This window comes from Macrobrachium nipponense, chromosome 1 (assembly GCF_015104395.2).
Source record: "Macrobrachium nipponense isolate FS-2020 chromosome 1, ASM1510439v2, whole genome shotgun sequence".
NCBI classification, from domain to species: Eukaryota; Metazoa; Arthropoda; class Malacostraca; order Decapoda; family Palaemonidae; genus Macrobrachium; species Macrobrachium nipponense.
Genome location: NC_087200.1, coordinates 160,381,131 through 160,403,753, shown reverse-complemented (window position 1 = coordinate 160,403,753; position 22,623 = coordinate 160,381,131). Strand labels below are relative to the sequence as shown.

Genomic DNA, 22,623 nt, shown 5'->3' with positions numbered 1-22,623 from the left:
ACCACAGTTTGTTGCCAGATCTACTTCCGTAGTTTCAACGCTTATAACGTCATCCTGCTTCGCCTATGGTATGGTAACAATATTTGTCCGTCGGACATTGTTCGACCGTGTGGACGCACCTTTACATAGAAATTTTAATGAAAGAGACAGAGAGAGAGAGAGAGAGAGAGAGAGAGAGAGATTCAGTAGCCTTGTATTTGAAGTAACTGTAAAGTAGTTTGAAGATTGGATCAACTTTCTCTGGATTGGGCTGAAAGAGTTAATGTTTTCCAAAGGGTTGCTTCTAGGATGGTCGACTGTGAGCAATAATAAAATGGAATGTCTATAAATAGAGGCGGACTTTCCAAACCCATACCTGCAAATGCCGATATTTAAGTTCACATGTACAGAAAATATTTCAGATGCACTAAAGTACTAATAAAAATAGCCTCTCTAAATTATTATTCATAAAATCAAGCCAACCTTAAAATTCAAATTTATTCGATAAACCTTCCCAGAAATACCTTTGTGAGTAAAAAAAATAACAACAAACTATTCAACCGTATAAAATTCTTCTGGGAAAATGAGGTTTAGTAAATAGATCATTAAAATATCATCGAAGGAATCTTTCCCCAACAACCCCGTCATCACCTCTCTCTCTCTCTCTCTCTCTCTCTCTCTCTCTCTCTCTCTCTCTCTCTCTCTACTTTGACCTATCTACCATTCGTTGGGTCAAATCTTAATGGGCAGGGACAGCGCACATCAAATGGCCACAGATCAATACGGACGTTGAAAACGTGCATTCTCAGAGGTAAACTGAGCTTTAGGAAGGCATGCCCCAATTATTATTCCTTATAATACCCCCTTCCCCCCCACCCCCGTTGCCCTCCATTTTTCCCAACCAATGAGCAGCCGAGCAAAATTCTTAATTCAGGAAATATAAGAGACCAGAACGATTTTTACCACTTATGTCTTCATTTGAATAGCAATTTCATTACCGACCTCTTCAGTGGCACCACACAACCCACATATAAAGAGAGAGGAGAGAGAGAGAGAGAGAGAGAGAGAGAGAGAGAGAGAGCAGCAAACAAGACCGTTTAGCTTCTCGGTCTGTACGCATGCACATCCCTCTACCTCTCTAATCACAGTTATGTAACTATGGTAACAAATCTCCCGTAACCACAAACAGTACAAAAAGTCGCCTCCCAAACTGTCGAGTGAATCGTCAACGAACGAATGTCTCATGCAAACGTTCAAGCCCACTGTCTTCAGCCTAAAACATAAAATTTGTTCGTAGACAAGAGATGATCATGGTGCATAACTTTGTTTCATTGCTGTTTACCACTGTATTCAGCCTAAAACATCAAATTTGTTCGTAGACAAGAGATGATCATGGTGCATAACTTTGTTTCATTGCTGTTTACCTTGTACAAACTTGTGATTTTGATGGGTTTCCTTGAGTTGTCAAGTTACATTTCCCTTAAAGTGTGAGGGATAGAATACAATTTGACGAAATAATCTCAACTGGATAGCTACATGCAAACATATGAAAAAACCTTCATATTCCATATTATTATTATTATTATTATTATTATTATTATTATTATTATTATTATTATTCATAAAGCTCATACTATACAAACAATGATAAAAAAAAAACAAGCCAATGGGAAGCCACTATGCGACTCACTACACAATCACAGTTTCACATTTACACATTTCATAAATACATACAAACATAAACACACCATGATCCCACCCTTTCCCTAGGATAAACCTCCACTTCCTCATCCAGCCATTCCGTCATTTGCCAGCACTTTGAAATATAACTCCAGTCATATACCTTCCCCCCCTCATATGCTGTACTTGGCAATGTTATGCCTTTGAATTTCAAAAGGTTACCATCGTGAACTTTATCCATATACAATAACAATCATTCTTCTCATTCATAATGTAGTGTGGAGTGGCTGGTGATTGTAGATGGTAGTGTTGATTTTGGACAATGCAGACGTCAAGTGGTGGATCAAAGAATGTTTAAAGGTGGAAGAACAGAAATCAAAGATTAGTACACGTAACGTATAGCGGAAGATGAAAGGAGTGTTCAGAGCAGGTTAAACAACGACAGTAGCAATATGCTGGCAAAGAACTGAGGAGAGAAAAAACAATGTCTGTATCATGTGTGAAGAAGAGGAGTGTTTTTGAAATCCAAAGCTGAGATAAATTATAGGAATAATACACTATGAATGCTTAATGGAAGTGGAGTGTTTATGATGAATCGAAATGAAAGGAAAATTGATATTGTCGAGATAAATTGATAATATATGGTTGATGGTATATGTGGATTAAATATTAGTAAAAAGACGAGAAAGGTGACGTTAGAAAGAGGTTGTAAAAGGAAAAACAAGCGAAAGGGTAAGTCAAGGCAATTTGAAATAGATTAGGTTAGTCATGTGGAAACATCTGAGGATGAAAGGTTCGTGGGAAATGCTAGGAGCAGCAATGAGAGGTAGACTTTGAACGGCCTCAGTGATTACTGCAGTGGCAGTACTGGAAGGAAAGGGCCTCAATATCCAAGCAGCATGATTGTAAGACTGAGGAAAAGGGGACGGCGTTTGAAAGTGCATACGTGTATGTGTCGGGGTGGAGGGGGGGGGGGGTTGTTTCAATATGCTGCTAGTGAGCTCATGCTCGGGAGGTTTCCTGCACAGGGATTCATTCGTGATTCAACAGCAAAATCACGAATTTGTGTATCTGCAATTTAAGAGTGAATAGATAGGTCATTGTCTCTATTACGGTTAAGCTTAATCACCACTCTCAGGTCAAAGAAAAATATCAAAATAAAATTCATCTTGTCTAACACAACACTCGTAACCATTCCCTATGCCACGACAGAAATTGCATTTCATAATATTTCCCGGACATGAGACGGCTTTGTATTATCTCTTCCACGTAGGAATCGTATTTAGCTGAAATCTGAAATACGAAAGAAAAGTTCACAAAATTTAGGGACACGATAGAAAGCATAGCAATCCTGCGTAAACAGCCAAACGCGTGCGTCCAAAATCAAACGTAGATGAGAAAAATGAACTCATTATGCACTCATCAGTACATAATGAGAATGGCGTGCAAAACAAGTGATTTACAGTCACTTACGTATAACGTTTGAAAGACGAGGAAGACAAAAACAGGAGTATATAAATCACAAGAATATCTTTGACCACATAATCTGGCACAATTAAAATGAACTAAAGAACAGCTTGGAATCGCAGACCAAAGAAACGAAACTATCTTGAAATATTCATTTTAGATTGGAAGGAGCATAGACATACGAAACGCCAAACTATATGTATCCAGAAAAATTGAAACGTCTATGATACACACTAAGTAACGCAATGATGCAAACGCCAGAAATCTGGATATATGCAAGTAGATTGCATTAGCCAACTTGTTCTAAGTGTGGACTAGCATACAAGTGACCTAACTGCTACTTAAGACCATATATCGTATGAAACAAAAGCACAGTATCAATGCGACGCAAGAATAAGAAATAAAACCGATCAGAGAGAGAAAAAGAGAAAGAAGGGAGGGGCCATTTTAGTATATTCAATTAGTGCAAACAAAACTATGGAGAATAAAAAAGTTGGGGCTGAACAGACCTTAACCACCCCACCCCTATCGGTTACACGCTCGGAAAAAAGGCCCTTTTTATCATCTGCAGTAACATTCCTGTCTCTCCCAAAACCTAATTACCTGTTACCGGTTACGAGGTTCAACTCTAGTAAAATGTCCTTATACCAGCAACACATAACTTTCTGCGGACTCATGCTTAATACTTTAACAAACAAACATACAACCAAAAAAAAAAACGCATACCCTCCTTGTCAGAAGAAATGAGACAGGATTGGTCAGGAATCAGGCTGGTATGTTGCTATAGTAGATTCACATCAACCGTGCATTTGATGTTTAGGCCCGTCCCTTACGGCGCTCCTCATTGGCTATTTTTAAGCCAATCGCAGGGCTGGAAACTCTCAGTCTCTTGAGAGAGTTCACATGAGCTGGATGTATATTCCACCTTCCCTGAGAGAAGTCTTTCAAAAGCATCCCACAGGAGCGGTGGAACATACATCCTGCTTATGTGAAATCTCGAAAGAGACTGAGTTTCCAGCCCTGCGACTGGCTTATCAACAGCCAATGAGGAGCGTCGTAAGGGACTGGCCTAGACATCAAATGCACGGTTGATGGGAATCTACTATAGCAATAACAGAGACTGGGAGGAGTGACAAAATAAAGGATAAATAACAAGCAAATGACATAATACTGTCTAGCCACGAATCTTGTCATTTATTGAGGAGAGCGGAGTAGCCTCTGCACAAAATACCACAACAATATTTGAGCTTTTATTGTGCACAAGCGTTTAAGAAGGCATTCAGTTCAAAATAGCTGAAATACAAACTATTCCATTTGTATGAAGTGGAAATCAAATTTTGAAAAGTCTGTGGTCAGGAGATGCTGACTGGAAATAATAATATATATTATATATATATATATATATATATATATATATAATATATATATATATATATATATATACACCTATACACACACACACACACACACACATATATATATATAATATTATATATATATATATATATATATATATATATATATGCCACGAAGGAAAATAAACAACGGAGTATCCGCGAGATCGTTTCAACGTTCAAACATCCTTTACTTAGCAGATTAGTTCATTTGCTAAGTAAAGGACGTTTGAACGTCGAAAGATCTCGTGGATACTCCGTTGTCTATTTTCCTTAGTGGCATATATCTTTATTATGTATTTATCACGTTCCTAACTTTCGTGATTCAGTTATACACACACACACATACATACATACATATATACATATATATATATATATATATATATATATATATATATATATATATATATATATATATATTATAAAATACTATATGCAAAAATGAAACCTACGTAATTGGTACCAGTATCAAATAAAATGACGAATGAGGTCATAGGCTTATCAAACAGTGGAGATACGTTACTGTAATGACTATACGAGATATATGTATGAACAACACATTTCTCGATTCTAATGGTTTATAAGAAAAGGAAAAAACTCCCAGAAAGTGACAAATAAGAACTTATGACTAAATAGGTTCTAAAAAGAGCGAAAATTTCGCATTTTTCTTTAGAAACCCTAGAAGGAAAAAAAATGAAAAATGCTAAAGGATAGGAATGGGGACTATGGAAGAATATTGCGATAAAACAAGAAAAAAAAAAGTATAACGTCAACCATTTTTTCCCGGGAAGTTGGCGTACTCGGAGGGAACATAGCATTGAGTTTCAAGGAGATTAGGACGTATAGGTCAGTCTATATCCCGTTACTTGTATTGAATATTATTGAAATTGTAGAATACCAGCTGACTGTCGAACCAGAAAACCAGAAAAAAAATCGATAAAGGAAATTAACAGAAACAGAATAAGCCAAGAAGAAATGAAGGACATACATAAAACGACAGCCTGCAATTACCAGAAAAGATAAACAACAACAGGAAAACGAAAAGGGTTTGCTTCATGGACTGAATAAGAGCCTTCAACAATAAAAACAAATGAAAGGTTAGGAGTTGTCTCCGGTAATCTAATCTTCGCTCCTCTTTCCCTGAGATGGAGCCTACTCATTTTTTTAAATGAACTTAATAAGCATACTGCTTAAAGATTCCATTTAAAAAATGTTAAGCAGATACTATTATGCAGCAACACGTATATGCAGAGCTATGAACGCAGAGCAATATATGTTTATCTTGACACAGTTAAATAGACCTCTTTACTCACACTTAATGAAATAAAACTGAATATACTGAAAACAGTTCATCCAGTTTATATCGAGGGAACTTTTTTTCTTTTTAAGTTATTGCCTCTAATCTTAATATCTCAGAAAGTCAAGGGGAAATAATGATCAAAATTCTATCTATTCGATGAAAAATTCTGCATTATTTTTAAACTAATTTGAACACTTAGATCATAACATGGCAAATGCTTCGCTAATTCAAACCGCACAAAGCAATATCACTTCCCAGAAAAAGGCAGTGGTCCATAATACTAAGGTATAACACATATCTGTCTTTCAGTTGTGTGTTTTTGATACTTAAAAAAAGATTATCTGCTACAGTAGCATTACAAAAGTCTAGGGAGCGAGAAATAACATTTAATACTTATTACAACAAAACCCTAAACATTGCCGGGAGTGAAATTCCAGAGATGTATACTATAGTAGATTCACATCAACCGTGCACCTGATGTCTAGGCCAGTCCCTCACGACGCTCCTGATTGGCTGTTGATATGCCAATCACAGGGCTGGAAACTCTCAGTCTCTCTCGAGAGTTCACATAGGCAGGATGTATGTTCCACATTTCTCGAGGGATACTTTTGAAAGACGTATCCCTCAGGAGATGTGGAACATACATCCTGACTATGTGAACTCTCTCAAGAGACTGAGGGTTCCCTGTGACTGGCGTATCAACAGCCAATCAGGAGCGTCGTAAGGGATTGGCCTAGACATCAGGTGAACAGTTGATGTGAATCTACCATAGTATTGCATAAGCCCCAGTTTTTTTGCCATGCCCCTAGGTTAGGTTAGGTTGGGTTAGGTTAGGTTAATTCAGTAGCAACCAGGAGGATATTAGGGTGTGGGAAACATAATGAGATTATTTTCAAGAAGAATCTATAGTTAGTTTTTGAGACATGGCATTCAGCTTTTGCAGGGAAGGGTGGGTACTTGGTTCCAGTTCGTGAATCTCGGTTCCAGTTCGGGAATAAGCTGCCGGGATATGTTGAAAGATGACAACAGGTACGAAATTAAGGTAAAGAAGGGGAAATAACTTTAAGAGAGCGTGCACACTTTATATATACATACATACATACATAAATACACACACATATACTATATACATACATACATACACCACACACATATATATTATATATATGTATAAATGTGTGTGTGTGGAGTTCGTTTATATATGTGTAATGTGTTTGTTGTGCGTGTGTGCATAGTGAATGTGTTTAACTTTAATTAAGACTTTGGATCAAGCTAACCAACATTCAGTCTCGCTTTAGATATAGGATACGCTTCAGAGCATATTCTCTTTCTGAAAGGGGACGAGACCTAATCGTTAGACGGAAGTCTTGCAACACAGCCGCCCCCCACCCCTCCCCCGAAACCCCCTACCCTTTCTAAAGCTAATCACTAGAAGTGTTTAAAGATGCTTACAAATGTTATGAAACTGCAGTAATAAAAATCTCATGAAAACACATTAAGAGAATAAACCATAACATGTTTCAGAATATACAGAGGAAAATTGAATGTTAATCCGTTAAGTGCATTACATTATCATAGTAAGGAAACTTATCTATAAACAGTTCCCGAAAGACAATGATCAGTTACTTAAAATGATTAGCTTAAAATCATTTATTCCGAGACATTTTCGAACGCATTAATCATAAAGGGTAATTGAAGAGGAAGGGTAATGAAGCATAAAACATGTTTTAGATAAGAAAGTATCTGTAAGTCAATACAAATGGAGAGTACTCCAGCTTTCCAAATAAAAGCTGGATTCACATATGGACACTAAGGTTAAGGAAGAGAAATAAAAGCCTTGAGTTTTTAATGCCAAACGAGCAAACATCTCAAACGTTTTAGCAAACTCATACAGCATAATTAACCGTTAACCGATCATAAGAAAAGCAGTGTCTTTAAATGAATCAGTATAGCTAAGAATACAAACCTGTAAAACTCACATGGCCATGCGGGACCCAGCCGCCCAAACCCCGCTAACAGGGCAAGCTCATTTAATCTCAACTATAGAGGCACAAAGGGGCAAATGATAAGTGATCCTAGCCATCGGGCACTTAGCTCCGTCTTTGAATAGCTCATTCCAATTAGGAAGACTTCCTTCCTCTTGCTTCTCTCCATTCGTCTGGGCGGACTCTGGTCCATTCATGTTTGGCAGTGTTTGGAGGGTACGGACTCTCTTCCAAAAAAACAAATACGAATGACGAAGGGGAGCAGCAGCATACTACAAACAGCCTATTCACGGATAAGTCTCCTCCCACTGTTGGACCGCCAACACGGAAAGATAGAAAGACAGTGCAAGAAAATACTACCACTCGCACTGCGGATCACGATTGCCAACATGAGTGGCATTTCATGCCATGCAGAAAATCTTCTGATGTAAGACTTGTCGCCTACATATTTATGTCTGGCATTCAACTGACGTCGAAACGAATCATTAAAAAATGACTGCTAACTGGAAACAGTGACCGTAATTAATGGATGGAGTCCAAAGCAATGACTGAGATTCTGATGATGGAATAGTTACCAAATGCAAAGAGTACGTTTCTGTTATAAAAGCGTCAGGCTACAGTGTAAAATTCGTCTGGATACCCTCACATTGTGGTATATATTTTAATGAGGTTGCAGATGAATTAGCTAAACAGGGGTGTAATAAAGAATCTATAGATTACGCCACTTCAGTTACCACGAGGAAAAAGTCACACATGGCAATAGTAGGGGAAGGATGAAACATCGAGAAGGCTAAGGCAATCATGAGTAATGGCAGTAACCGTATGTCTCATTATGATTATATTAGTAACAATACACATTCTACTTATGGGAAGTCTTCAGCTAAATGTGATGGAATTGCTATGAGACTTAAACTAGGCTATAAATACTATTGGGAATATAAGAATGGAGAGGGTGCCCCTTGTAAATTTTGTGACGCTGCTAATTCGCACACACTGCACCATTACACTATGGAATGTAGTTCTTTGGCAGAATTTAGAAATCTTAATAATAATTGTTTTGAGTAAATGGTGTGTTTTTTCATTAATAATAATTTGTACAAGAATATTGCACAAATATTTGAAAACATTGACATAAGGTATTAGAATTGATAATTTACTTTACTACTGTTTTTATTTGCAGAATGTTTAGTGTTTGCCGTAATACTGTATACAACTGTGTTCCCCAGAAAATTTCTTATTTGGAATTTGATATGAAATGGAAGTGGTTATTTTCTGTACATTAAAATCATAATTCTCCTTTTATGTAAAAAGGGGGTGTAAAATGTATTTTATGTAAATAAAATTGTGGTTATTTCCAGCAATAAAGTCAATTTGAAGTGCTATTGCAGCATTCAATTTAATTATAAAAGAGATGTATTTAATTTAAGTCTATTTCTACTGAAATTGTGGACTTTACTAGAATGTTTGTAGTGTGAAAATTATAGCTATGATTAAGTAATGTGTAATTCTGATCTTGAGAAATAGTCTTCTAAATTTTATGTAAATTCGCTTTGTAATTTCGAAATTATTTATGTAGAAAGCCCTTTCATTTGTTAAAACTGGTTGTAACGTCATTGATTTTTTGAGTGGGCGGTCTAGCAAGATTAACAGCTCCTTTTGACGCCTTTTTTTATGTCAATAAATTTTTTTAATTGAATTTGAATTTGAATGACTGATATGGAAAAGAGCTGTTTGTGAGAGAAGGGACAATGTTAGGGTGCGTCCATACTACAGTACAACATGTTAGATACACACGTCTGCTGTACAGAAAATTCGATTGCGACCAAAAAACTTCGGCGCATTTTTTACTGGTTTAAAGTCTCGTCGCTTATGGTTAAAATCACTTTTTTCCTTTCATCGTTTAGACAAGTTCAGCCAAGGCAGCAGGAGCCCCTATCCATCAGTACTAAAATGTCATTATAGAAAAGCATCAAACACACAAACAGATAACTGGCAAAGGCACACTACTCTACAAATAATTTAAATATTACGTTATAATAAGACTTTTTTGCAAAAGCTGCAACAATAATTAACTTTCCTACCTTGGACTTTCACAGCAACATCCTTGGTGACCAAACCCAGCGTGGACTGGGCTTGGCAGGTGTAGTTGGCCGACTCTTGGATGTTCTCTAGAACAAGAACGTTCTTGGTGATTGTGTTCTCCGTCATATCGATCGCTGGTCCCTGTTCATAAAGAGAAAAATGGATATGACTATCAACCAAGAAAACACAGACGACCATTACTGTTTTGATGTAAAAAAAAAATAAATAAATAAATAAATAAACCAACATTTCCCCTCATTTCCTGACCTAACACCAACATCAACCATCAATGTGAACATACTGAGAAACAAGTCCATACTCTGCCCAAATATAAATGATGACGGTACATCAGGACAGCCTTCTGGTGCCTTTAAAGGTCCGACAAAATGTAGTAACCAACAACCTAAAAACACACTGCTGACGTGCGGTTGCAAGCAATCATCGGCCGCTGCTAATGACCGGAAAAATACTAACTGTGACAGCCCGTTGATGATATTCTAGTGCAATTCTCATATTCCCCCAATCAATCTTTTCATGCAGGACGAAGCTTTTTTGTGTTGGCATAAAAAAAAAAAAAAAAAACCACATTAATGATCAATGGATGATCATAAAATTCTTATTTTCTAAAAACGGCATGTAAAAATTAAATATTAAAATACCCGTTTCAAGAGAAGTTCCAATTAAAAATTAGTCACAAGCAACGAAAAAGGTAACATCCTTTACACTGGAAAAGAAAAACAAGATGGAAAACTCGTCAGTTTTCCTACTCACACAATTTTTGTTTTCTGAAAAAGAACAGAACTCTACGGGACTCGAATGACCTTTGTTACTAACATGACACTGTAGTCCAGGGCAGTGGCGGATCTTGTAGAAATCTTTCATGGGGGCACTTAGGATTTTAATATATATATATATATATATAATATATATATATATATATATATATATTATATATATATATATATATATATATATATAATCCACACCGCTGCTCTCTTTACAATTTCTGGTGGCAGTTTATTCCATGTGTCACATATCTTGTATGTGAGGAAGTTCCCACAATGGAATGTGTTGTATCTCTTCAGTTCTAGTTTCCATCCATTATTTCTGGACTGGTTTTCGTTTAATGTGAAGAGCTTACTGTCTACTTTTGTTATGCCTTTCAGTATTTTGAATGTCTATTAGTTGTTCTCGCAATCGTCGTGTTTCTAAGCCATACATGTTCAGCAGGCTCTCTAGTCGTCTTTGGTAACCTATTTGCCTGATGGATGGAATAATCAACTTTGTGGCTCTTGCTCGTACCCTTTCTAATCTATTTATGTCCTTTCTTAGTGTTGGTAACCAAAACTATACTGCATATTCAAGATGTGGTCTAACTATTGATGTGTAGAGCTGCAGCACCGTTTCCTTATTTCTGTATCTGAGCTGCCTCTTTATGTATTACACTAGTTTCTGGGCCTTCTTTTCAGCTTTCATGCATTGTTTTGTGGATTTCAAGTCCTTGGTAATAATAACTCCAAGGTCCTCTTCTTATTCTACACTATTTATGGCATTCCCAAGCTGCATGTATTTGGCATGATGCTTATTTGTTCCCATTTGTAACACTTTACATTTATCCAGGTTAAAATGCATTTACCATATTTTTGACCCCTCTCATATTTTCCTTAGATCATTTCTTAAACTTTCCACTCTATCTGGGTCTGTTGCATTCACACCTAGTTTGGTATCACCCGCAAATTTGGCTATCTTGCTAGTGAAGCCTACAATCTGATCATTCTGATTTTTCACCATTTATTAAGACTGTTTTCTATTAGTAAGCCAGTCTTCGATCCAGTTGTCCCCACCTTCCTTAAATCCGCCACTGGTCCAGGGGCCAAGATGGGAAAAGTTGCCTAGATGCAGAGTTGGTTCCAACCAATTTGTGCAAAGCTGAAACTCCAAAGAATTTTAGAGGGAACCTTCGCACATTACGCTATACCGGTAGTAGACTTCTATCTATGTGTAAAGCTTTACAATTTGGGTTTCAAGAACAGGTACTTGAAGTTTTTCCGCGGTTGAAAACAATAACATTGCGCGGCAGATGAAATAGGTCTTCGTTTGTTATCGGAACTTTCAACGCTTACTTCCTTACCTGTCTTATTTCTTATTTGTCTTTCTTTTACCTAACAATTTGTTACTTAATTTATCCATCCATTTATTTAATCTTTATCAAGATAATATACTTTTTTTCACTGTTTGGCAACCCCTTTGTAGTTGCCAGTAGTGCTTTTGGGTAATCGGTATCATATCAAAATAGCCATGATAACTGGCTAAAACTTTGTTATGGCGATAGGAATGAATTTTAGAATCTTCAGTAAACAATTACAGATATATGAAAGAACTTAGCACATATTTTTCAAACCGATTCTATTGGAAAATCTATGTGGTTTAGAGAGCAAAGGTTTTACTCGCTCCTCTTATTGTAAAACTTCACAGATGATTCTTTAATTCATTTCAGTTTTATATAATCTATGGTACAAAACCCTTTTAACATTCACTTATTATCAGTATATTTATAAAATTATTTTCACTTTGATTATTTTTCAGGCTCTAAGATTCAAATGTGCTTTTGAAAGTGATCAGTGGATTACTGACTTTATTTTTTTTTCTGGTATATTTCAGGTGACTTAATACTATTTGGTTTGTTTATGTCTGCTGAATATTTTGTGCTTAATTTCTAATACACCATTTACATGTAGACAATAACTTGACCTTATATTCTGCACAGCCCATATTAGACGGCTTGGTGGTAACAATTATGCTTACCCATATATATATTATTTTTTACTTTTCTGTAGATCGTAGATATTTTACTGTTTTTCCATGAATCCTGTTGTAATAACATGCTTGTATTTTCCCAAATGTTGCTTTAGTTCCTCTGTTTCTTGTATTCACAGGTTGGTGATGAAATAAGATCTCTTTGCATCTCAAGATGCTTACCTTCTATTGCAGAGTGAAGTGCAGTTACACGTTTTTTGAATGATAAACTCAATATTTCCTTGCGTGGTGATGGAGGATGATAATAATAACATTAACCCCGTAGATGTTTTGCCAGTTAAGCGTATAAGGGTGCAGATAAACTGGCAACTGTGGAATCCGCCCAAGCTTCAAACCCTGTCCAGCGTCGCTGGGTAGCTCCCAAGTCCTCAAAAAAACTTGAGGATTCCTATGAAATCAGAACCAGGTACAACGATGATGTTAACCTTGACACCTTGCAAAAGCTTCAGCTTTACATACATGAACTGACAGAACATCAACCAAAATGGCATAAGTCATGTTATTCAGCATTCACTAGCACAATCAATTTGCAAAGTATCATTAAAAGAGGTAAACAAACTAATTCATCACAATACGATTCAAAAGCATCGGGTTCAACTACTGACCAAGAAGTGTCAAAAGGAAAACCTCTAATGCGTAACATTGTGCCAAAGGTGGTATACTGGAAGAAGTGCAATTTTTGCCAAACCCGACGACGGGATTCACTACATCAAGTTTAAATCCTATGTTGTGAATATTGCCATACAGGCTGCAGCATCAATAGATTACGAACTGAAATGAAGCATACGGGAAAATGGCTTAATTGCATCCAAAGCTCATTATCACAAAGCCCGTAAGCTCAAAAGTGATACCGGAATAGCAGATCAGCCCACTACCTCTTCTTCTGGCCATCCATTGCAACTATACAAGTTTGTATTCAATGACCTCGTGACAATTCTTGATGATGGATTTCGACTTGGTAATGTTTACCAAATGGACAATATATTAAGAAAATATCATGAGTTACCGAGATCTGCTGGCATAGAGGATCCCACTTATAGATCATAGACGCTCAAAGAGAGGCTTGCACAAACTTTTGGACCCAGAGTATGCTTTTGCAGGCAGAAGCAAATGAGTCAACCTCTCCTAGTGTTTTCTACAATCTCTTCAGGCCAAGTAGCTGAAGCTTTGAAAGTTGCAGCTGAAATGCTTCTGGATACAAAAATGGCTGACAATGCTACTCTAGAGCCAAAAGACAGTTTCTTATGCTTTACACCATGTAGCAAGTAACATCAGAGCTGACTTGAAAGGAACCCCTGGGCATGTTGGTTATGGTACTCTAACTAGAGAGGCAGCAGAACAATGTATCCCTGACAGTTTATACTTGTTAATAAAATGGAACATGACTGATGACCAAAATTGTGCAGAAGTATCAAAAGATGGGATAGTTGAATTTAATGACAGGGATCACCTGAAAATATTGCAGGTATGCCAGACAGTTGTTTATAATGTTTCTCTAGGGATCCTTATACATCGAGCAACAAGGTCCAAAAAACTCATTGATTACCTTCATGCATCAAATGATAGCATCAGCTTTGAAACTGTAGAAAGGATCACAACATCAAAAGTTCAGTCACAAAATTATCGATTTTCTGCAAACGATAATACCTTTATCCCTGAGTCTTTGTTGGATGGACGTTTTTTTACAGTTTGCAGCAGACAATCTTGATATTCTTGAAGAAACTTTAGATGGAAAAGAAACTTTTCATGTTACTCAAATGGTGGTTTACTCGAGAGGTCCAAATAACAAAACGCAGACTGAAATCTGCTATAATTGCCAGATGCAAATCTCTGAACACTCTCCCTCCAGAATTTCATGAAACGTCTTTTGTTACCACACCTCTTCGGGCAAGTGCAATAACAATTTTCAAAACCTTTATCAGCCAATGAAAACATGTCTTTTCATACTACAAGAGAAGAACAAAAACGCAAAAATATTGCTCGGTTTCTTAGTAAAATGCGGAACTCAGAACACCAGTGTACCCAGGTGGTTCCTGCCTGGATTGACTTCAATCAGGCAATATCAAAAGTGTCACCTGCTCTCACAACAGTAGCATATTTACCCATCATCCCATCTCCTGCACATGAATGGGACACTTTCTTCACTGTGTTGCTAAGATGCAAAAGAACTGCTCTTAAACTAGGTCAGAAAACAACAGTAGTAACATTTGATGATATGCTATACTGTAAAGCCAAAGAGCTTGTGTGGGCAAATCCACTGCCAATCACTGATATTGTCATTCGCCTTGGAGGCTTCCAAGCAACTAAAAACTACTTGGGTGCAAAAGGAAAGCATATGGAATATTCAGGTTTATTTGATGCTTGGATTGAATCTGGACTGTACAATGAATGCACAGCAAATAAAATCCTTACTGGACAGTCATGGAATCGAGCACTGAGAGCTCATAAACTCACATTAGAAGCCTTAAGGAGAATTTTATTAAAAGAGTTCCGTGCTTGGCAAACACAAAAGCTGAAGACAAGTTTTGAAGATTTGTTCCATTTTGCAGCAGAAATAAGGTCAGCATTTGATATAGTCAAAGTACAAGGCCCACAAACATAAAGGAAGCAGTGGATAAGATTTTATCTAGAAAAGAATCTTTTCTTAATGTTTCCGAGTTATCCATGAAAGAGAAGGAATCAAATGCTACATTCCTTTTCTGGAAGCAGTATATGGACAGCATAGAATATGTATTGGAATTCATTAGTGCTGAACGTGACGGAGACTGGATAGAGCACTTAACAAGCTTCATAGTTATGATGTCTCTCATGGAGCTTTATGATCACTCCCACTATACCAGCTGGGGGGGAATCATATATCTAGCTGACATGCTTGAACTTGAGCATACAGCACCAGATGTTCATAAAGTTTCTTTCAGGTAACTTTGTTTTAAAAGTGTCAGAGGGAGTTTTCAATCAAGTTCACACAGGTATGGCTCTTGAACATGAACAAGCTCTGCAAAGTTGCAGGAGGGATCATTGGCATTACACGCTCAATGCTGCTCTTGATCGTCGGATGTTGAGCTGTTGTGATCTTGCAAGACTACTAGATGATGTCCATTTGTCCATTCTCTGATTGGATTGTCATCAAATAAAACTGTTACACATACGGACACAGGCAAGCAACGCACTGACAGGGATGAAGGGGATGTTTGTAAGCTAGAAGAGCAGCTCCAAAAGTTCAATCCCTTTGCAAGAAACTGTACGGACCTGATGTGTATTTCTAGCAATGACATTGTACCTCCTGATGTCCAGAGAGATCTATTAACTGCTCAAGAAAGGGGCAAACAATTACTGATAAGATTTATGTAGAGAGATCTATTAACTGCTCAAGAAAGGGTCAAACAATTACTGATAAGATTTATGCAAGACCGTCTTCAACGAAATGCCACGCAAATGTTCCGTGCCCCAGTAACAAAGAACAAATCAAAAGCTTTTGCAAATCTTCATAAAGTGGATGTAATCAATACATGTGGAAAAGTAAACACTGTTAAAATAGACAAAAATATTTTCAGAAGACTCCTGAGTGTCTTAGCCAGTGTTAGGGATATCAACATAACTATTGTGAAACATGAGTTAGCCCCAGTGCCTACATCACTTGCAGCACTCGATAGAAACCTGAGAAAGGCCGATAAAGCTCCCCTTTTAAACATACTAGTGGCCACGAAGTGAAGGAGCTGCTTAGAAGTAATGATACCACTTAAGTGCTTGTGGATGCAATGGCACTTCTTCGGTCACTAGGCAAACCCACAGGAGCTGCCATATTTGGTGACTTAGCAGATGTACATTGCAAAATTGTATTTGGGTTTTTTCAGAGACATGTAAACGAGTGGATGTTATATTTGATAAATATCGGACAAATTCCATCAAAGCTGGAACAAGGGCATGTCGTGCCAATGGTAGCAGAAAAATTAGACGAGTGACAGATTCAAGAAATGTCGAATCTTATTCATTCCCTTACCAATGAAATAATCAAGCACTCACTGATTGCCTCTTGAGCAAGAACTTGTTGTTGCAGGAGGATGTGAAAACCCTGAACTTGTTCTTCCTTCATCTGGAAAGTGTATGACTCATCTTAAATTTTCTCATGAAGACACCAGGTTAGTGCTTCATGCAACTGATGCCTCCAAAACGACTTTAAACTTATTATTGTTCAATGTCGTGATACAGATGTGCTAGTTCTCCTTACTTATCACCAGCAACCAGAGGAGGTGTGGATGGCTGTGTGGAGTCCAGTACGTTTCAGTGCAGATCATTTGACTCCACCGTTTTGGCGATAGACAGTTTATCGCTCCTTATTTTTGCGAGGGGCTCTTTCGGCGACAATTCAGAATAAAAACAAAAAGTCGAAAGTTGATAGATTAGTCTCTCGCTTTGTAATTATTTTCTCATACACCAATATATTTGCTTAAATGTTCCATCCACATACCACACATCAGATTCATGTAAAATATGAACCCGGGTCTTTCAACCAAAAATAAATATTCTCTCATCTTGACCACTATCGCCAATTAAAAAAGCTATCTCTTGAACTAACAGGATTTGGAAGAGCAGAATATAATTGACTTCGTTTCCTTCGTACAATTTTTTTTCATGGCATCAGAAGTTGCTAATGCTGCCAGAGCAGCTTGAGAACTGTTTTCAAATCTACGTTTTACACTTGTTTTGGTAAATTTTAGCAACTTCCACACTTACAGATGAAGCACCATGAGATTGTCCGTTCACTTCTTTTACTGCCTCATTGTTTTCAGTGTGAATGCGACCTTTACACTCGTTCTTTAATTCACATCTCCAAAACTATATATAACCGAAGTGTGCAAATTTTGGCTTGTCTCTCTTGCATAGGATGTTTTCCGGCATTTCTAGCACAGGCTGTACAAACCAATAGAAAAAAAATGTATTGCAGTTTTCCAAGATGAGGAGACAACAGGTTTGATTTATCATAACAGGCATTAAACGAGAATGTGATTACAAAACGAGTCTCTAATCTACGGAAGGTCGTTACAGCTTTGACTATCAACTTTCTACTTTTTGTTTTTGTATTTCAGTTTTCCATTATTAAGAGACAACAGGTTTGATTATCTTAAGTGGTAAATGAGAAAATAATTACAAAGCTTTGACTATCAACTTCCAACTTTTTGTTTTTATTCTAAATTGGGGCCAAAAGACCTCATCGCCAAAACAAAGTGCCAAAACTGTCTATCGCCTAAACGGTGGAGCCAAATGATCTGCGGCAAAAGGGCGGCGCCAGACAGTCCTGTTCCGGGCTGTGGGTACTGCCAAAAAAACCTAGGTATATCCCTGTGCATGATATTAGGGCATCTCTCCCTAACAACATCAGCATATCATGCAATCACAGGTTGTGATAAAACCAGCCAACTGAGTGGACATGGCAAGAAATCAACTTGGGCCACTTATATCAGGCATCCAGACATGTTAAATACACTCATATATATGTCTGAAGGAGCTCTACATGACGCAGAAAGGTTTGTCTTAAACGTGTATGACCCCAAAACATAACTAACTTCAGTAGATGACCTTCGAGCAGACATGTCCCTTCGCGTAGGTAGCTTGGATAAGTTGCCACCAACACATGATGTTGTCACAATGCATCTTAAAAAGTGCCAGCACCAACTATTGATCTGGTTGAAGGCCTCAGAGCCTTTGGCAACTCTTACTTCACCGGAAACTTCTGGCTGGAAAAAAACGGAAATAGGTGAGCTAGTCCCAATTCTCAAGACAATTGAATCCATGCCATCTGCTTGTAATGAGTTGTTAAAGTGTGGATGCAAAACAATGAAATGCACATCTCGCTGTACCTGCAGCAGGAATCGAATTCCTTGTTTATTTGCCAGTGGCTGTAGAGCAGAATGCAGCAACCCTCATCACACTGCTGCCGACTTGGATGATACTGACGATGATGATGAGGATGATGCCATAAATGACAATAGGGTTTTATTTGCAAACACAAATCAAACTGATGAAGTGTTGTTGAGTTTGTACATACTTTCAAGAAAGATGCTCATCATCTCATATGACTGACATGTTGATAGGTTAAAATGCCTTTTGCAATATTTTTTGCGACATATTAATCATAAGTATTTTGATATTTATCTCTTTCAGATTTCACTGCATATCTTGAAAAATGTAGTTTTTAATATGAGTATGTTTCATTGTCTTGTTTTTAATGTTTAAATTTGCCTATGAATGATAATGTGATTTTATTAGCAATATGGTGACATCGTATTAAAGATATGCATATAAATGTTCTTATTTCACCTTGATAATAATGAAAAAGCAATATTCTTGAGTCAGGTTACCCTTCGCTTATGCAAGACAATCAAAACTTGGAGTTTCCGATTTTTTATGGATGATGCTTTGATTGGATGAAACAGGGAGTACTAGTACATATATTATGTTCTCTGAACTGTCCGTAAATAGGTTATGGATTAATATTTTTTAACAAGTAGAGCGGGTACAAAAGAATTTTTTTTTTCTCACTACTATCATGACATTCTAACAGTTACAATTTTTAAAAACATTTTTTCAACAAACTTTGAATGTTAAACCCCTATAAGTCAAAGCAAAGTTTAAATCAAAGATTTTGAGTTAACTAATCTTTCAGTATGCCAACTCTGAGTCATGTTGGTATGAATTTTATTTATATGTGAGTTGGAACAACTGAATCATGGAAGTAAGTCAGAATTGCCTGAAGAAATCAATAAAGCACATTCTTTACAAAAGCCAATATTTTTTTTAAACTAACACACACTCGCAATCCTACTACCGGTCTCAAATGGTGTACTTAGAGTTAGTCTATCAAATAATAATGATAGTAGCTTTACACAAAGTGGTTGGAACGCAAAATAAAATTTGGACCATTGGCCCCCGGACCATTGAGGAATATTTTATTTTCAAGAAAAGAAATAATAATAATAACAATAATAATAATAATGACAACAACAACAATAATAATAATAAAAAAAGAAAAAAATAATAATAATAATGCAATTCTGCCTATTTTAGGCAATCGAATATTTAAACCGCCTTTATTCCCGCCACTGAATTGAGAAAGATGCACATCAAAGAAACCATAAACTTCGCCACGCAACAAACGACGAACGATAAAATTCCAATGAGAAAACATAATTAGGTTAAAGAAGAAAAAAACCTGATTAATTTCCCCCAACATTAAACACACTCAAACACGAAGCACATAATAACGTAGCACCAAAGTTTTAATACACTTAAAATTTGGCGACGCTCTCCCACAGGCAAAGTTAATATGACATACATCAGGCTTAAACAGAAAGGAAAATGAGTTGGTAATTGGACATTTGAACTACAATGCTAAGGAGGGAAGGAACGGGGTATTCAGTGTTAAGATAATTACTGGGATTAAGGTTATTTATGGGAGTAAATTGGATGATTATCACTAGAAATCAGCTGCCAAGACTAACAAAGCTGAAATTAAAATGGGGTTGGTGGAAGGACAAAAATACTATGCGGTTCAATGAGCGTGAGGCTAAATAATGAAATGAGTACAGGGAACCCTCAACGAAATATGAAGATTAATTAAAGATATACGTAAAGACTGAAAATATAGTCATTTGTGGTGTAGTAGAAACACGGAAAAAAAGGAAAACATTATATTAAGCTTAAAAAACGGAGAAATGATCAACGACCGTATTTTGGTAAGCGAAACATTTATGATAAATGCAAGCATCATATGTGGCAGAGTACTGATAGTATCTTTGTGGAGATGAAAAGAATACCAAATATACACAGCAAACCTTACCGAAAAATAAAAATTCCTGAAATCAAAACAAGCATCACATGTGATGGCATGTAATTCATTGTATATTTCGCAGGCCTCAGGTTCCCAGGGTTTTCATTAAAAGGAATGTGTGTTCTCAGTTTAATTAACAGCTCTGGAACTATGGACCCCAGGCTCCAAATGTTTCTTCACCTAGGAAGGGAAAATTCTCATGGTGATATGATTAAAATAACTCACTGGTCACTAATTCGACAAATATAAATGTAAATATATCCATGCATATATATTCAATTACAACATGCTTTTTTTTTAGGCTGCAGACTGTGCCTCATTAAATAAAAAAGAAAGAAAAAATGCAAGTTTTGAGATTGGAAGAATGGAGAATAGATTTTTAGAACATTGAAGCCTCTGGCCACATTGATTCATCTACCTCAAAAGCAAATATGGAGTCTGGTTGGTGGCTGCTAATATACTCCATAGTCTACAGTTCTCTAATTTCTGATATTTTGTAATACATTTTCCACAGATAACCTTGAAATCTGAACGGATAGGTCTTTCAGATTTCAGGGATTACTATATATTATATATATATATATATATATATATATATATATATATATATCTATATATAATATATATCATATATATAGATATATATTTATATATATATATATATATACTATATGTATATATATGTATATATATATATATATATATATTATATATATATATATATATATATATATATATATATATATATATATATATATAATATTTGAATAATTATCACATCCCCGTGATTCATATAAATTATTCGAGCAACAAAATGTACTTTAATATCTAATTCGCTCTACCTCGGAATTAATATATTTTCATATATGTAAACCGAAGGGGAATTTTTTAGTTGATAATAATTTCGTCCGAAAATATTTGGAAAATTAGAAGCCAAGCAATTACTACAAGTTAAACTGGGGCACATTTGCAGCTTGGATCTTCGAAGAAAAAACCACAAATTGGAGAAGAAACAGTTTCGGAGCGCCTTGCTTCCTTTCCAGTTGTCTCCACACTGAAGAGGGAGAGCAAACGATGTTTGCGCTTCTAAATATATTTGTTCTCCAATTTGCGTTTCTTTTTTTATCTTCAAGTTTCAGTTATACTGATCTATAATTGTTGGATCTTCGAGTTCCAAAGGTAACTTTAAGATGCACGAAAAAGAAACCTTCCCGGCTCCAGTTGTCTATTTTCTTTACAAACAGGTATGCTGCGGCTTAAATAATTTCAGAATCTTGCACACAATGTAAGAATAGCAGAGATACAGGTGTAAGATTGAGAGAAAGAAGGATGGATACATAATTTCAGAATCTCGCACACTATGTAAGAATGGCAGAGATACAGGTGTAAGATTGAGAGAAAGAAGGACGGATCCTTAGGACCCCAAAGCATCAAAGCAAGATTCTGAAACTCATTTGGTTTTCAGAGGAAGACTGATAAAAACAATTTTTTTTTTTAACCCGCATGCATTTGAAGACTGACAGGTTTCTGGTTTCCAAAGTTTGCTTTATAAAAAAATGTGTTATTGATTTTAATTACCGCTTTATCATTCCCTATGTATTCACTCTCGTACGTTCTAATATATCAAAAAGAAATACATATACATAAAGTAAAACACTATTAAATATAAAAATGGCAGTGTGTGTGTGTGTGTGTGTGTGTGTGTGTGTGTGTGTGTGTGTGGGCACTCGAACTAACTGACAAAACTAGACGAACTAATAGCGACTTATTCAAGACGACGCCAGCCACTGCAAGCTAATGCGTTTCCACTTGCAATATGTAAAAAAAAAAGGGAAAAAAAAGAAAAAACGCGAGAGAGAAATATTCCATTTACGTTGGCATCAACGACTATTATAACTTTATTTGCAACTCATGGTTTAGCGGCTTTTAATTTAGACTTTCTCCTCCGAATACGAAATTTGAAAAGTAAATAGTTTAACTGGCTATTTTTTGTAGACATTCTTCAAGATAAAATGAAACATTTAAAATTTATAAAACAATAGTCTATATATTATAACTTGAATATAATTATTTTGACCACATTATGCA

The 22,623-nt window shown here is 36.4% G+C and overlaps 1 protein-coding gene across 1 annotated transcript in view; it reads right to left on the bottom strand.

Moving 5' to 3' along the window:
- Positions 1-22,623, bottom strand: part of LOC135219790 (tyrosine-protein phosphatase Lar-like) — a 1,028,451-nt gene that overhangs the window by 229,688 nt on the left and 776,140 nt on the right. The window contains 1 exon segment of the mRNA XM_064256864.1: positions 9,890-10,031. Within this exon segment, the coding sequence (XP_064112934.1) occupies positions 9,890-10,031 (142 nt within the window).